Source organism: Capricornis sumatraensis, chromosome 3, assembly GCF_032405125.1.
Source record: "Capricornis sumatraensis isolate serow.1 chromosome 3, serow.2, whole genome shotgun sequence".
In the NCBI taxonomy this organism is placed as follows: domain Eukaryota; kingdom Metazoa; phylum Chordata; class Mammalia; order Artiodactyla; family Bovidae; genus Capricornis; species Capricornis sumatraensis.
In genome coordinates this window covers 97,090,670-97,106,882 of record NC_091071.1, presented here as the reverse complement: position 1 = coordinate 97,106,882, position 16,213 = coordinate 97,090,670, and the positions used below count along the sequence as shown (strand labels likewise).

General features: G+C 39.8%; 1 protein-coding gene across 1 annotated transcript in view; it reads right to left on the bottom strand.

Annotated features, from left to right (window-relative positions):
• The window catches only part of GTDC1 (glycosyltransferase like domain containing 1), a 433,716-nt gene that overhangs the window by 65,608 nt on the left and 351,895 nt on the right, over positions 1 to 16,213 (bottom strand). The window contains exon 6 of the mRNA XM_068967892.1: positions 4,391 to 4,723. Coding sequence (XP_068823993.1) covers positions 4,391 to 4,723 — 333 coding nt within the window. The remainder of the gene's footprint in view (positions 1 to 4,390; positions 4,724 to 16,213) is intronic.

Here is a 16,213-nt window from a genome sequence, read left to right as displayed (position 1 = left end):
TATTTGGCTCTTTATTGTTACTTTTAAATGACACAATGTCAATTTTAAAACTTTCCCCCCAGTTTTAATTTCTAATTTAGTCACTATTGATTGGTCTAAGCTCAAGAAACAAAAATCTTTGGTGTTCTAATAATTTTTTAAAGATTTAATTTTTTAATTCTTTGGCTGCTCTGGGTCTTCACTGCTGTATTCGGGCTTTCCCTCATTGTGTTGGGCAGGGGCTACTCTTTGCTGTGGCATGTGGGCTTCTCATTGTGGTGGATTCTTCTGCTGCAGAGCACAGGCTCTAGAGTTTTGGTGCAGTAGTTGTGATTCACAGGTGTAGCTGCTTCATGGCATGTGGGATCTTTCTGGACCAGAGATCGAACTCATGTCCCTTGCATTGCAAAGTGGAATCTTAACCACTGAAGCACCAGGGAAGCCTGGGGTCCCAATAATTTTTCAGAATGTGAAGGGGTCTTCTGATCAGAGAGTTTGAGAACCACAGTCTCAGGAACGCTATCCTTCAATGTCTTGTAAACTTGTTTTTTTCTGTTCCTCCAGCAGTGTGTCTTTTGTGCCCATTATACTAAAAAGAACACTTACATAAAGGTTGGAACCTGGTACAATATTATAATATTTGTATAATATATGGAAAGAAAACACTTAAAAAAAGACTTTTGCCAATGCAGTCTATTTTTTACAGGTCTTTCTCTATAAGTCATTTCTATTAACTGTGCCTTGCTATAGATGTTTATAACAAAACATTAAAGACTGGGTAGAAAGGAGAAACAAATTACTCTGCAGAGAACCCAGCAACTCTGCTAAAATACTGTCAGTTATTTATCTACTGTCAGCAGAGGTTGCACACTATAATCCTTGACAAGCTCAGATTCAGAAAGAATGAAGAGAGGGGGCAAGCATTGCATTTAAGGGCCTGTTCTCATGCACAGACATTTTAACACAGATTTAAAGCCAGAATGTATCTTTGAGAAAATGTCACTTTTGATTTTGATACATATCCTAGCAAGCCGACTCTACATTTGGTTGACTTAGTACGAGATATGTTAGAGGCTAACACTATATTTTAGACCATTCATGATCCCAGTGTTGAACTAACACAATGAGGTCAGCATCCCTTCGTGTTGAGAGTTGGCTACTGCAACTGCATGATTTCATGGGCATATTTTTTATGATAAGGATAGGGTGTTATTTTTGTTTTGTCAGGCAAAGTAATGACAGGCTTTAAGAATTTTGTTGCTCTCTCCAGCATCCATTTCTCCTTTATGTTTACAGGGGAGGCAATCATCAATGCGTTCTCTTATTCCAAAACACCTTCTCTCTGGAAAACATGTGTGGCTACGGCAAAAACGCAACCGACTGGAGAGCATTCTGCAGGATACCTTAAGGAAACCACCAACCCCCCACCCCCCAAGCATGTAGTTGAAGTAGCTCATGATACTGACAGGAACCTGTGAAGTGCCGGATGGGCAGGCTCAAACGAAGAGGCCTGAGCAAGAAACACAACCCTGGTCATTTCTAGTAGAAACAATGGTTGCCTTTAGAATACAGTTTGTATTGACCGGACAATGCTACGATTTCTACCCACGTGATAAGAGGTCTAAATAAATGTGTGCTTGTAACTGGGAATGTCTGATGTAGGCTGAACCAGAATTTTAATTTTCTAATTCATATTCACCAATTAAAAATAAACTGTATTTTTATGAGCAAATTTACATAAATCAGATGATAAAGCATCTACCACTAAAGGGTAGGAGTTCAGCTCACAACATTTGCATATATTCTCCTAAAGAAAATATAGGCGTTTTAGATTCTCATTGAAGAGTCTTGCTGCGTTGGAACTCTAATGGGCTTAGAACAGTAAATTTTGAAGAAACTGATTGCTACCCCTGTAGCTAGTAAATGTCTGCCTAGACCCAGTGGCATTTGAAAAAAGTGTTTTATCATAAAATTATCCCAGCAGAGTCCATTCTGCAAGATAACATCATCATCATCATCATCAGTACTCCATGCAGGACCCAACAGCTCTGGCACAATATTGCCAGTCATTTATCTGTTGTCAGCACAGGTTACACACTGTAATCCTTGACTGCCTCGGAATTAGAATGTCTTTGATGTCCCCACAAGAGTTTTTTGCCCGAAGGCTTTACCAATGCTCGGCGGCTCAGTGTTTATTCCTCGTAATCTTCCTCTCATCTCCAGGCTAGCAGTGACAGATGGTTATGGGCACACAATAGTATTAAGAGTTTGATATTTTTTTTATGCTGTGCTCTCTGTACAACAAATAGCTATCAGACGCGGGCCAGAGAGCTGACATGGCTCGCTTAGGTAATGGCAAACAAACAGCTCGGGTTGATGCTTTCTGTCATTTCCCCTCCTAACCCTGCTTGTTTTCATTGTATACTCTCAAAGGTAAACTATATTAACCTTATAGATGGTTATTAAAAAGATATATCTATATGAGCATAAAGTGCTTTTCTTTTCTCTTTTTCTTACTCTTTTGATTATGAAAGTAATACTGCTGACATATTGAACAAATATCGAATGTCAACATAAATTTTTAGTGTGTGATAATATCCCCCTTCATATAGCTGTGTGTCAGGCGGGAACCCGCGGATGATGCATAGCAGTAAATAACCCAAACAAAATTAGTTCTCTTGTCAGCTTCTACCTTGTATGTCCCCAGGCATCAGTAAAATTGACTGCACGCTAGATTTTCAAAATTAGCCCTAATGTTAGCTATGTGTCTGGCAACCTCCAAGTTTCCAATGTTCTACTATATTACCCGTAAGGATGAATGTGTTACTTTTATATTTTGGCATTTACTCTTGCTGATGCGGCTTTTTTCCCCTCTTCTCCAAATTAAAAATAATTTAGCTTTAACAATAAGAATGCACACAAACATAATGCCGCATCTCTTTAAGCAACTACTTTAGGCAATTAAATTAAAGCAAAAATATACAAAGGAAGAGAGGGAATTATTCAATTTAATATTGTTAATTTTATTAACACAGCTCTGTCTGATTTTGTACAAAGTATTGGATAATGTGGTTCTCACCCTCCCCACCCCCAATCAGGATGCTATTTTGCACTAGGAGTCTACCAATTATTTAATTTTGCAGTTGCATGATAACCCAGAACCAAACTTTTTAAACCGATTTTCTCGTAATAAATATTACTTCAGAGACAATCCAAGGTCAGTAGAACCAAAAGAAATGCTTTTAGGAGGGAGTCCATGAGATCCACTTTACCTTGAAACAGGTTAATATCATCTAGATTCATTGCATTTTAAAATAATACAAAATAATACTGAACAAGGTCACATTCTAAATAAAACATGATTTAAAAATGAATGTTAAAACTCCCTTAGAAAGACTATGCTGGAAGTGTGAGGTTGAACAGACAAATTCAAAACCACATTCCCCATTAACTTTCAGTCCCTAAATTTTACGTTCATACATTTAGAGTCGAAGATGAAAAGCCCTTTAGGTACCAGATGCTGCAGATCAACAGGGAGAGCTTCTGGAGTTTTAATGTGCTGGAAGTCAAATCCCTGGCAAAGGCGCTTTGCCCGGCCGGTGTGGTGTGCTTATTACTTCACCTGTAAACAGTTGCTCTCAGAAAATCGGACCTAATGATCAGCCCAGCATCTCTGCAATAAAGAGACCATAATCTGTAGGGGAAGTGAACTCTAATCAGGCCACATGCAGATTAAACTAACTGGGAGGAATAAAAACTAGATTAAAATGTTTATGCCTAATACCAGAAGATTATCAGGACATTTTACCTCTTTAAATCCTAATTTATAGGAGCCAGGGTTAAGTTTATGAGTTTATATTTGGTGCGATTACACACTGCAGTTGATTCTCCTCTGTTTAGAAAAGAGTCTATCGGAAAGCATTTTCCTTAGCACAGTGTAGAGGCATTTGAGAGAAGGAAAACAGTTTTATGTGTACTTACATATTTTATGATAAGTGAAATAAAGGCATCTAGTTGAAACTGGTCAAATTAGTAAATAATGGAAACTGGTTTTGTTTTAATGGTAATACTTTGTTAGCAATGTGGAGATATAAAACAGTGTTGTGGTAACAGAATATATAAAAACACGGAATCCTATTTTTACACTTTGAAACTTCTTGAATGAGGTTTGGTTTCCTAGAAGTACCGAGCTGCTACTGTTGAAGAAGTCACTGCAAATTGCTGTACGTGATTCAAATTTAACCTAAGTACACCAGCATAAATATAAAGACACTGAGTGGTGCCATCCTGGCACCCCCTTGAAATGATCTTTTTCTAAAGCTATCAGGACAACAAATTACTAAGTCAATCATCAGAATGTATTTTCTATTACCAGTTCACAATTTACTAAATTGGTATGTCTTACACTTACCACCTGTGAGGCCAGACAATATGTAATGGTCTTTGCTGATCATTAGCTTCAGCCAAAATGTCACACTGATTTTGTTTATGTTCCCCATGATGTGTGCTTGAATCATCTGAGGAGTTGAATGTTTTCAAGTATGACTCCTGTATTACAGAGCAACCCAGGCTTTCTTGTTGTGCAGCATCACCGAGTCCAGACTTTGAATCAAAACTCTTCAATAAATTCTCAGAACCTCTCTGCTCCTGTTGGAAAGGAAGGGCCGTAGATGGAGCAGTGCCACCATTTTCTTTAAGGCTGAGTATCTTCTGTAAATGGGCTGCTTTGTGCTTGGGCATGAATCTATTACAAAAGGAAAAAGCAGTATACTTTTAGTGAAAATACTATTTAAAATTTGTTCTTCACTTTTCTGTAAAGAACAGGACATAAAGATGGTGCATAAAAACTAAGGAAAACAACTAAAGATATAACAAAAATTCTACAAAGAGTACAAAAAAGCAGCAGTCATCATGAGAAAGTTCAAAAGTTTGAAATTAGACTGTCTTTGAATGGTTTCCAAAGAGTTTCTGTGGCTATAAAATCTGCCTTGCATATACCATAAGAAATAAGAGTAGAGCAATGGTTTAGCACTCTCTCTTTCATTGTCTTTCTGGAGTTTTGTGTTTTCTAGTTACGACATGACCCGGTGTTTATTTTCAAGACAAATCTATTCATTAACCTACAAAAATGTTTGGAGCTTCCTCGATTAACACTGAGCATTTCTGCTCACATGATTCTTCTATACTCCTGGGCGCCTGTACACAATTTTTATTTAATTGACTTTGCTAATATTTCTTGAAGTATGTTTTTTTTCGTCACCATCTCACTCCTTTCTTCACATAATACTTCACCATGCAGCTTTCAATGCCTGTTACTTATTGGCAGAAGCAACCGCATAAAATGAAACCAAGGAATTCACCATGTACTGATGAGTAAGCTGGCAGACAGACAGGGAGACGGGCATGAGAACGTTCAACTAACCAGTGGTAGAACGCCGTGTATCAAGAATGGATGTCCTAACTTAAAACTGAGAACTAGAGATTAATTCTGACTTGGAAATCAGTAAGGGCTTAAAGAGGGTTTTAGTTAACTGATTCTGAAAGGCAGAGAAGGGGAAGTTCTGAACTGAGGGAGCACTGTGATCAAAGGAAAAGGGTGTGAAAGAGAATGAGCCCTTCCAGGATTAAGATGCAAGCCAAAGAGTCTGGGGCCAGGTCCTGGAGTCTAAGGTCTAGAGAGGCCGTCTGGGGCCAGACAACAAGGGTGTCCTCAGGGTCCCTAAGTCCCATCTAGAGACTTGGCGCCTTCCCTGGATGGAAGAGAAATGGAAAGCACACGCATGTCAGGCCAGGTGAGGAAGAAGAACCATAGAATCAAGAAAAGCAACAAGGAACATCTGGAAGAACAGAAAGAAATCTGAGAGTAACATCACACTACTGAAGTGAATTAAGAGCTCCTAAAGAACGTGTGGGAAAAGAACGAGGAGCTCTTAAAACTGTTAAAAAAAAAAAAAAAAAAGAGGGTGTGTGTGTAAAACACTACAGAGGTGCTATAGCACCAGAAACAACAGGGAGATTTTGGTTCTGTTATGGAGTAGATCATGAGTTTCCCAGGTGACTAAGTGGTAAAGAATCTGCCTGCCAATGCAGGAGACGCAGGAGACGTAGATCTGATCCCTGGGTTGGAAGGATCCCCTTCAGAAGGAAATGACAACCCGCTCCAATATTCTTTCTTGAGAAATGCCATGAACAGAGGAGCCTGGCAGGCTACAGTCCAAAGGGCTGCAAAGAGTCAGATGCAACTAAGTGACTAAACAACAACAAGGGAGTCAATTACTGGTTACTCCCAGGGCAGTTCATGTTGAGGGCATGGTGGTGGAGGCAGAAACTAGATGCTGGTTAGGGAGTGAGCACAGGGAGAGAGGGGCAGAGAAGAGGAGAGTGGGGAAGCCAAGGTCAAGTTCTCTTTAATGGGGCAGGTGTCCACAGGAGGATTCAACTGGGGGTACTTGCCCAGAGAAGGGAGCAGGATCCCGAGGAAACAGAAAAGTCTTACAAGATGGAAGTAGGAAAAGAACATAAGCTGTGATATTGGCAGGCAGCTTGCTGTGGAAGGGAAGTAGGACCTTATTCAAGAGAATGTTCTGAACTTTCTTACAAAGTTGAGAGGGAAGAAGAGAAAAAGTGTATTGATTAAAAAGCAGTTTGATGGCAAATGCAGAATCTAATGCATCCTCAGAGTTGGATGAGACTATCTATTTCAAGTGAGGTGAGGAGGGACAGAGTTAGAGCTTAAGGGAGCTGAGGAGTCAGAATGTCACTGTGGAGTGGTGAAGGGCCATCACTAGTCCTGAAAGTGAGGGAGCATGAACCACACACAGAACAGTGGGGGTTCTGCTGTGACCTGGAAATCCAGTTATGGCTGCAATATGCTGTGTTCATCCCAAAAGCTTGATGTGGGGACATCTGTGCTTGTTTCATAAGGCCTTTCAGGAAAAATCACCTACATATATATATAATCCACCTACCTGCATCAGAGGGCAGACACACTGAAACCATACTCACAGAAAACTAGTCAGTCTAATCACACTAGGACCACAGCCTCGTCTAACTCAATGAAACCCAAGCCATGCCTGCAGGGCAACCAAAGACGGGCAGGTCATGGTGGAGAGGCCTGACAGAATGTGGTCCACTGGAGAAGGGAACGGCAAGCCACTTCAGTATTCTTGCCTTGAGAATCCCATGAACAGTAGGAAAAGGCAAAATGATAGGATACCAAAAGAGGAACTCCCCAGGTCATTAGGTGCCCAATATGCTACTGGAGATCAGTGGAGAAATAACTCCAGAAAGAATGAAGGGATGGAGCCAAAGCAAAAACAATACCCAGTTGTGGATGTGACTGGTAGAAGCAAGATCCGATGCTGTAAAGAGCAATATTGCATAGGAACCCGGAATGTCAGGTCCATGAATCAGGGCAAATTGGAAGTGGTCAAACAAGAGATGGCAAGGGTGAATGTCGACATTCTAGGAATCAGCGAACTAAAATGGACTGGAATGGGTGAATTTAACTCAGATGACCATTACATCTACTACTGCGGGCAGGAATCCCTCAGAAGAAATGGAGTAGCCATCATGGTCAACAAAAGAGTCCGAAATGCAGTACTTGGATGCAGTCTCAAAAATGACAGAATGATCTCTGTTCGTCTCCAAGGCAAACCATTCAATATCACAGTTATCCAAGTCTATGCCCCAACCGGTAATGCTGAAGAAACTGAAGTTGAACGGTTTTATGAAGACCTACAAGTCCTTTTAGAACTAACACCCAAAAAAGATGTCCTTTTCATTATAGAGGACTGGAATGCAAAAGTAGGAAGTCAAGAAACACCTGGAGTAACAGGCAAATTTGGCCTTGGAATGCGGAATGAAGCAGGGCAAAGACTAATACAGTTTTGCCAAGAAAATGCACTGGTCATAGCAAACACCCTCTTCCAACAACACAAGAGAAGACTCGACACATGGACATCACCGGATGGTCAACACCGAAATCAGATTGATTATATTCTATGCAGCCAAAGATGGAGAAGCTCTATACAGTCAACAAAAACAAGACCAGGAGCTGACTGTGGCTCAGATCATGAACTCCTTATTGCTAAATTCAGACTTAAACTGAAGCAAGTACGGAAAACCGCTAGACCATTCAGGTATGACCTAAATGAAATCCCTTATGATTATACAGTGGAAGTGAGAAATAGATTTAGGGTCTAGATCGGATAGATAGAGTGCCTGATGAACTATGAAATGAGGTTCGTGACATTGTACAGGAGACAGGGATCAAGACCATCCCCATGGAAAAGAAATGCAAAAAAGCAAGATGGCTGTCTGGGGAGGCCTTACAAATAGCTGTGAAAAGAAGAGAGGTGAAAAGCAAAGGAGAAAAGGAAATATATAAGCATCTGAATGCAGAGTTCCAGAGAATACCAAGAAGAGATAAGAAAGCCTTCTTCAGCGATCAATGCAAAGAGATAAGAGGAAAACAACAGAATGGGAAAGACTAGAGATCTCTTCAAGAAAATTAGAGATACCAAGGGAACATTTCATGCAAAGATGGGCTCGATAAAGGACAGAAATGGTATGGACCTAACAAAAGCAGAAGATATTAAGAAGAGGTGGCAAGAATACACAGAAGAACTGTACAAAAAAGATCTTCATGACCCAGATAATCATGACGATGTGGTCACTAATCTAGAGCCAGACATCTTGGAATGTGAAGTCAAGTGGGCCTTAGAAAGCATCACTACGAACAAAGCTAGTGGAGGTGACGGAATTCCAGTTGAGCTGTTTCAAATCCTGAAAGATGATGCTGTGAAAGTGCTGCACTCAATATGCCAGCAAGTTTGGAAAACTCAGCAGTGGCCACAGGACTGAAAAGGTCAGTTTTCATTCCAATTCCAAAGAAAGGCAATGCCAAAGAATGTTCAAACTACCGCACAATTGCACTCATCTCACATGCTAGTAAAGTAATCCTCAAAATTCTCCAAGCCAGGCTTTAGCAATACGTGAACTGTGAACTCCCTGATGTTCAAGCTGGTTTTAGAAAAGGCAGAGGAACCAGAGATCAAATTGCCAGCATCTGCTGGATCATGGAAAAAGCAAGAGAGTTCCAGAAAAACAGCTATTTCTGATTTATTGACTATGCCAAAGCCTTTGACTGTGTGGATCAGAATAAACTGTGGACAATTCTGAAAGAGATGGGAATATCAGACCACCTGACCTGCCTCTTGAGAAATCTGTATGCAGGTCAGGAAGCAACAGCTAGAACTGGACATGGAACAACAGACTGGTTCCAAATAGGAAAAGGAGTACATCAAGGCTGTATATTGTCACCCTGCTTATTTAACTTCTATGCAGAGTCCATCATGAGAAATGCTGGACTGGAAGAAACACAAGCTGGAATCAAGATTGCCGGGAGAAATATCAATAAACTCAGATATGCAGATGACACCACCCTTATGGCAGAAAGTGAAGAGGAGCTAAAAAGCCTCTTGATAAAAGTGAAAGAGGAGAGTGAAAAAGTTTGCTTAAAGCTCAACATTCAGAAAACGAAGATCATGGCATCTGGTCCCATCACTTCATGGGAAATAGATGGGGAAACAGTAGAAACAGTGTCAGACTATATTTTTGGGGCTCCAAAATCACTGCAGATGGTGATTGCAGCCATGAAATTAAAAGACGCTTACTCCTTGGAAGAAAAGTTATGACCAACCTAGATAGTATATTCAAAAGCAGAGACATTACTTTGCCAACAAAGGTCCATCTAGTCAAGGCTATGGTTTTTCCAGAGGTCATGTATGGATGTGAGAGTTGGACTGTGAAGAAGGCTGAGCGCCGAAGAATTGATGCGTTTGAACTGTGGTGTTGGAGAAGACTCTTGAGAGTCCCTTGGACTGCAAGGAGATCCAATCAGTCCATTCTGAAGGAGACCAACCCTGGAATTTCTTTGGAAGGAATGATGCTAAAGCTGAAGCTCCAGTACTTTGGCCACTCATGCGAAGAGTTGACTCATTAGAAAAGACTCTGATGCTGGGAGGGATTGGGGGCTGGAGGAGAAGGGGACGACCCAGGATGAGATGGCTGGATGTCATCACGGACTTGATGGACGTGAGTCTGAGTGAACTCTGGGAGATGGTGATGGACAGGGAGGCCTGGTGTGCTGCGATTCATGGGGTCGCAAAGAGTCGGACACGACTGAGCGACTGAACTGAAACTGAACTGAAACCTGCCCACCACCCGTGCACTGTCATAAGCAGCTGAAGCAGATATTGCATAGAGACAGATAAAACTCAAAGAATGGGGCTAACCCCCTTGCTATGCTCCCATAAAATAATGCATTAATTCTTGATTTAAAATGAAAGAGATGGGAAAAGAATCTAACTGTGTGTATATGTATGTGTGTGTGAAGTCACTCAGTCGTGTCCAACTCATTGCAATCCTGTGGACTGTAGCCCGCCAGGCTCCTCTGTCCATGGGATTCTCCAGGCAAGAATACTGGAGTGGGTTGCCATTTCCTTCTCCAGGGGATCTTCCCAACCCAGGGATTGAACCCGGATCTCCTGCTTTGCAGGCAGACGCTTTATCCTCTGAGCCACCAGGGAAGCTTGTGTGTATATATATATATGTGTGTGTGTATATATATACAGACATATATACACACATATATAAAACTCAGTCACTCTGCTTGTGCACCTGAAAATAACACAGCATTGTAAGTTAACTACATTTTAATTTTTAAGAAGACGTCTGAATAGCTCATTTAGATTATCAGGTTAAGAAAATTTCTTGAATTATAATGAATGTTGTACTAATTTTTTTTCATGTATCTACTGATCTCTAAAAACTCAGTGGTAACAACCTCAGTTTTGTTAGGTTTTATAATGCTTTAATGAAAAATTAGAGCATTTATTTTTAAAAAATAGAAAGAAACTTGGGCATATACAGATTAGAGTTTCAGATCTCACAGATCCAAAAATCAAGAAGGGAAGTAACCAACTTTCTTACTGATATAAATTCAAAATACTGAGGAGACTGTAAGGAACTAAAAATCAATAGGATATTTTCCAACGATCACCACAAAAGGAAAAAAAAAAAAATGACCGTGACAATGTCCTCAACTTCTCCTAAACAAATGGAACAAGTGGTAAGAAAAAGAACATAGGTACATATGTGGAAAACAACAATGAAGCAAGTAGAGTAACCTATTTGTTTATGTCAGATAAAGAGCACCAGGCAAGCTTATAAAGGATTTTAAGAGAATTACAAACTTGGTACACAAAGAATTCACAATTAAAAAAAAAAAATCAATGGGGATTGAAACAACATATCTTCATTTTAGAAAACAGTATCATGACCCATCTTGTTAAAAAAAATCCATTTACATTGGCCAGCATGTGAGCAAAATTGAAAATTAAAAGAGATGGGAGATTGGCTACAGGGTTGTAAACAATGGGAATTGGTAACTGACAAGGAATTTAGCTGTGGCAAGGTGCTAGGCTTGCTTTTATTCAACATGTTTCCTAAAGGTTCTCAAGGAAGAACAGAATCCCACCTTAACGCGGGTTGTGAATGACTGACTTGATAGGTGGTGGTGAATAAGGACATGGGAAGATGTAGAATACCAATATGGACAGAAATCCAAAACTCAGCTTATTAACATTATGAAACTGACAGAATAAAAATGAACCTGAATGCAGAAGGACACATGGAAAAGATTATTTGGATTTCCTGGAATTTGACCAGATGAGTCTGTGTGCTGACTGCACCAGCAAACTGATGCTGCTAAGTTATGGAACATGATCTACAGTGAAGGGAGAGACCAAGTCTGTGGGTGCAGAAATACTGTGCAAAAGCTGATTTCATCAGAGGCACCTGATAACTGTATATGTTTGAAAATTAGAGAGTTTTTAGAAGAGCAATAATAATGATTAAGGCAATGGGAGAATTGATTTACGAGGACAGATTAAAGGAGCTAAATATGAATAGCCTGGTTAAGCGACAACTAGAGGGGTACATAATAGGAGTCTCCAAGCAAAAGGCGTAATTATTTATCTGGATACAGCGGGGTATAACTAGGAGTAATGAGATGAAATTAAGAATGGGAAAAATTTAAGCTGAATTTCAAGAAAAAAGTCCCTGATGGTGTAAATTATTAGCTCATGGAATAAATTCCCTATGGAAATGCTATAGCTGGGGAAACTTCATAATAGAACTGGACAAAATACCAATAAATAATATAAGTAATAACCCAGTACTTGAAAGAAGGTGGTTACATGCTATGCTTTCCTTGTTGACTATATCTTCTCATATTTTTCTTTAATAATCTATTTAGAGTGATTGTTACCCAAAGAAGTATTTAGACAATTGTCTAAATGTGAAAGGGAATATGTCCTTTAGATGAGTGAGGCTAAAATTGCTTTAGTTTTCATATACTCTGCAGCAGTAAGCAGAAAGAATTTTTTACTACTTTGTTTTAGCAGAGCTGGTCTTGAAGCAGGCTGGACAAACATATTACTGTTTCTAAAAAATAAAACAAAACAATCCTCATCTACCATCCTACACAGTCTATTCTGATTCTCTGTGCCATGAAGCTCATATTTTCAGACATGTTTAATATAAACAATTTATTGCCATAATAGAAATCAAAAACTTTATTTCAGCTTTTCTAAATGTAGCTCTATGGTCAATTACTTCACATCAATACCAAGATCAAATAGGCATAATACTAACAAGCAGTTTGCTTAATAATAGTCACCACACTAATTAACCCATCCAGAATGTTCTTAATCAGATGCTATTTGTAATGTACAGTTTAAGAGAAAGCTGGCAATAAATGGTTCTATGCTAAAAAAGAAAATAATACCTTACTGATGGGGTGATACTGGCTTTTTTATAGAAGTGGACAGAATGTTTGCACTATCCTGGCGGGAACTTAATGAAGTAACTATGCAAATAGGCACATGTCTGAACACTTCCTTTCTTCTCCCCAGCTCCAACTCTGGTGGAGGTGCTAATGAGAAGAGGAGAGGTACTGAGGTAAGAAGGGAAGAGGAGAAAGGAAAGAAGAAAACCAGTGAGCTGCCTTCTAGAGCATATGCCAGGTTTGCATTTTATCATCCCCCTGATTTTTTACAAAGTCTTTATTGAATTTTTTTTTTTACAATATTGTTTTATGTCTTGGCTTTTTTTGGCTGTGAGGCATGTGGGATCTTAGCTCCCCAACTAGGAATCAAACTTGTACCCCGTACCCTGGAAAGTGAAGCCATAACTACTGGACCTCCAGGAAAATTCCCCACCCACCTCCAATTTTTCTTAAAGAAACGTTCAGTTCAGTTCAGTTTAGTTGCTCAGTAGTATCTGACTCTTTGCGACCCCATGGACTGCAGCATGCCAGGCCTCCCTGTCCATCACCAACTGCCGGAGTCTACCCAAACCCATGTCCATTGAGTTTGTGATGCCATCCAACCATATTATCCTCTGTCGTCCCCTTCTTCTCCTGCCTTCAATCCTGCCCAACATCAGGGTCTTTTCAAATGAGTCAGCTCTTCGCATCAGGTGGCCAAAGTATTAGAGATTCAGCTTCAACATCAGTCCTTCCATTGAACACCCAGGACTGATCTCGTTTACAATGGACTGGTTGGATCTCCTTGCAGTCCAAGGGACTCTGAAGAGTCTTCTCCAACACCACAGTTCAAAAGCATCAATTCTTTGGTGCTCAGCTTTCTTTATAGTCCAACTCTCACATCCATACGTGACTACTGGAAAAACCATAGCTTTGACTGGACGGACCTTTGTTGACAAAGTAATGTCTCTGCTTTTTAATATGCTGTCTAGGTTCAGTTCAGTTCAGTCTCTCAGTCGTGTCCGACTCTTTGCGACCCCATGAATCGCAGCACGCCAGTCCTCCCTGTCCATCACCAACTCCTGGAGTTCACTCAGACTCGCGTCCATCGAGTCAGTAATGCCATTCAGCTATCTCATCCTCTGTCGTCCCCTTCTCCTCCAGCCCCCAATCCCTCCCAGCATCAGAGTCTTTTCCAATGAGTCAACTCTTCGCATGAGGTGGCCAAAGTACTAGAGTTTCAGCTTTAGCATCATTCCTTCCAAAGAAATCCCAGGGCTGATCTCCTTCAGAATGGACTGGTTGGATCTGCCCACCTAACTCACAGAATGTCCTTCCTCTTTCCAAATCTCTCAGAAAACCTACTCAACTTTTTTTTTTTCAACTTTTAGAAAGATTCTGATTACTGCAGTCATTTCCAATCTGTTATTAGCCATAGGACCCCACCCCAACTTTTTTCCAACCAATAGCCAATCTTTGAAACAGAAGTAGAACCTCCTTTCTGCTGCCTATCCTTCCCCACTTCTGTCCCCCAGTTTAGGTCTAGAGGCACTGCCAAAAAACCCAGTATTGTGTTGAGGGATGTTTAAAGACATAGTTTGAATAAGTACTTTCCAGACCTAAATTTGATTGTTTCCTTGTACCACCCACAACCAAACATACGAACCTAGCACTGGACCTGTAGGAATGGCCAAATGCCTTATTCAGGTTAGTCTTAAAACATAAGATTTGAGAGGACCTTGAGTTGATGCTAGATTGAGGGTAAGCAAAGGAAATGCTCTAGGCTCCTTAGCTAATTTCTGCTGAAGTTGAGAAGCTAGTTTATGTTTAGCTGATAAACAGATAATTGGGGAGAAGGTGATAAAATGAAGCAAGTCAAGTTAAGGGAGGACATTAAGACTGACTCTGTGTTGCTGAAGAGCATGCCACAGCAGAAAAGCATGTCATGTGGACTGTATTGTTTACAAATGTCTTTTTGAGAGATTTCAATAAAAAGTATTCACTACATAAGTTCAACTTATAGAATCTCATAAATTAATACCCACAGATAAGAGTCCACAAGATGGATGATTAACTTATGCTTCTCAAAGCAAATGTGGAAGATAGCATGTGAAAAAAAATGGTGCAAATGAGTGAATGATTAAAGAAACAGAGAGACAGCATAACTGATCAACGATTATTCCAAATATGAAGTAATGAAGAAAGGGGAGAGCCTTAGCAACTGGAATAAGGAAACTGGCAGGCCTGTGGGCCAGACAAGGGGAAAGGATAATGAAGAAGCCCAGCATGTGTCCATGTAGCTCAGGTTGGGTGAGAGAGAGCGCTGCGGCCACCTCTCTAGGCTAAAGTCTCATAAGGCATGATGTGTTCATCACGAGTTTCATGGGAACATGTGTATTACCCTAGAGAAGGGTTTGTGAGAGATCAAGTTTAGGATATGCTGGGTTAAATAAAGTTAGACATTTCTTTACTACAGAACTTCCCAAAGCACATACTAGTATGTACATAAATATGTTGATTCATTCATTCATTCTTTTCATTCAATAAATATTTATTTAATATCTATTATGTTATAGAAATAATATATTTACTGTTTCCCAAACTTAGCACTCAATGAAACAAGGACAAAGCCCCACTGCATACACACAAAGAAGCACCTTAAAGAATTAACATTCAATAAAAGATACCCTGGGAAATAGTTCTTGAGACCCTAGGTGGTACATAGCTTGAGTCAAAAAGCATGGGAAACCAGATGGATGAAGGCATATTTTATGTAGTAGGGATGGCAGAAGGAGGGGGGGAATTCATTTCGGCTCCAAATGGTGAAACTGAGCCCAAAAGCCATACACCAAGGCCACACATCAATAGAGAAAAGGAAGCATGAAGATACCAGGAAAACTTGTGAAAAAAGTAACAGAAAAAGACATGGTTCAAAGATAATATGGATGACAGCAGAAAAAAATAGATCGCCTGATTTTATCACAGCAATTTCTGTGGATTCCTGGATAGGAACCATATTGAAAATTGAAGAGAAAGGAAACAGGAATCAAAAATAATTTTTCCAAAACCAACTGGGAAGACAAATCCAGGCACTTCAGTGACTGGGTGATTTATAACAAAAGTTCATGGGTGATTTATAACAGAAACTATTCACTGTTTCCAAACAATGTGTTGGAAATTAATTACAAAATTAACATTTTTAGAATTTAGCCACATAAGCAAATATCAAAGATAATTAAAAAATCATGTTGCCCACATGTATCCAATATATCACTTATATGGTAAGCAGATTTATATAAACCTATAAAATCTAAAAGATCTTAATCTAGCATTCTCATGTATACACGCATACCCCCTATACTTCTTGCCACACTATCTTCACTAAATAAAGGAATCACAAAC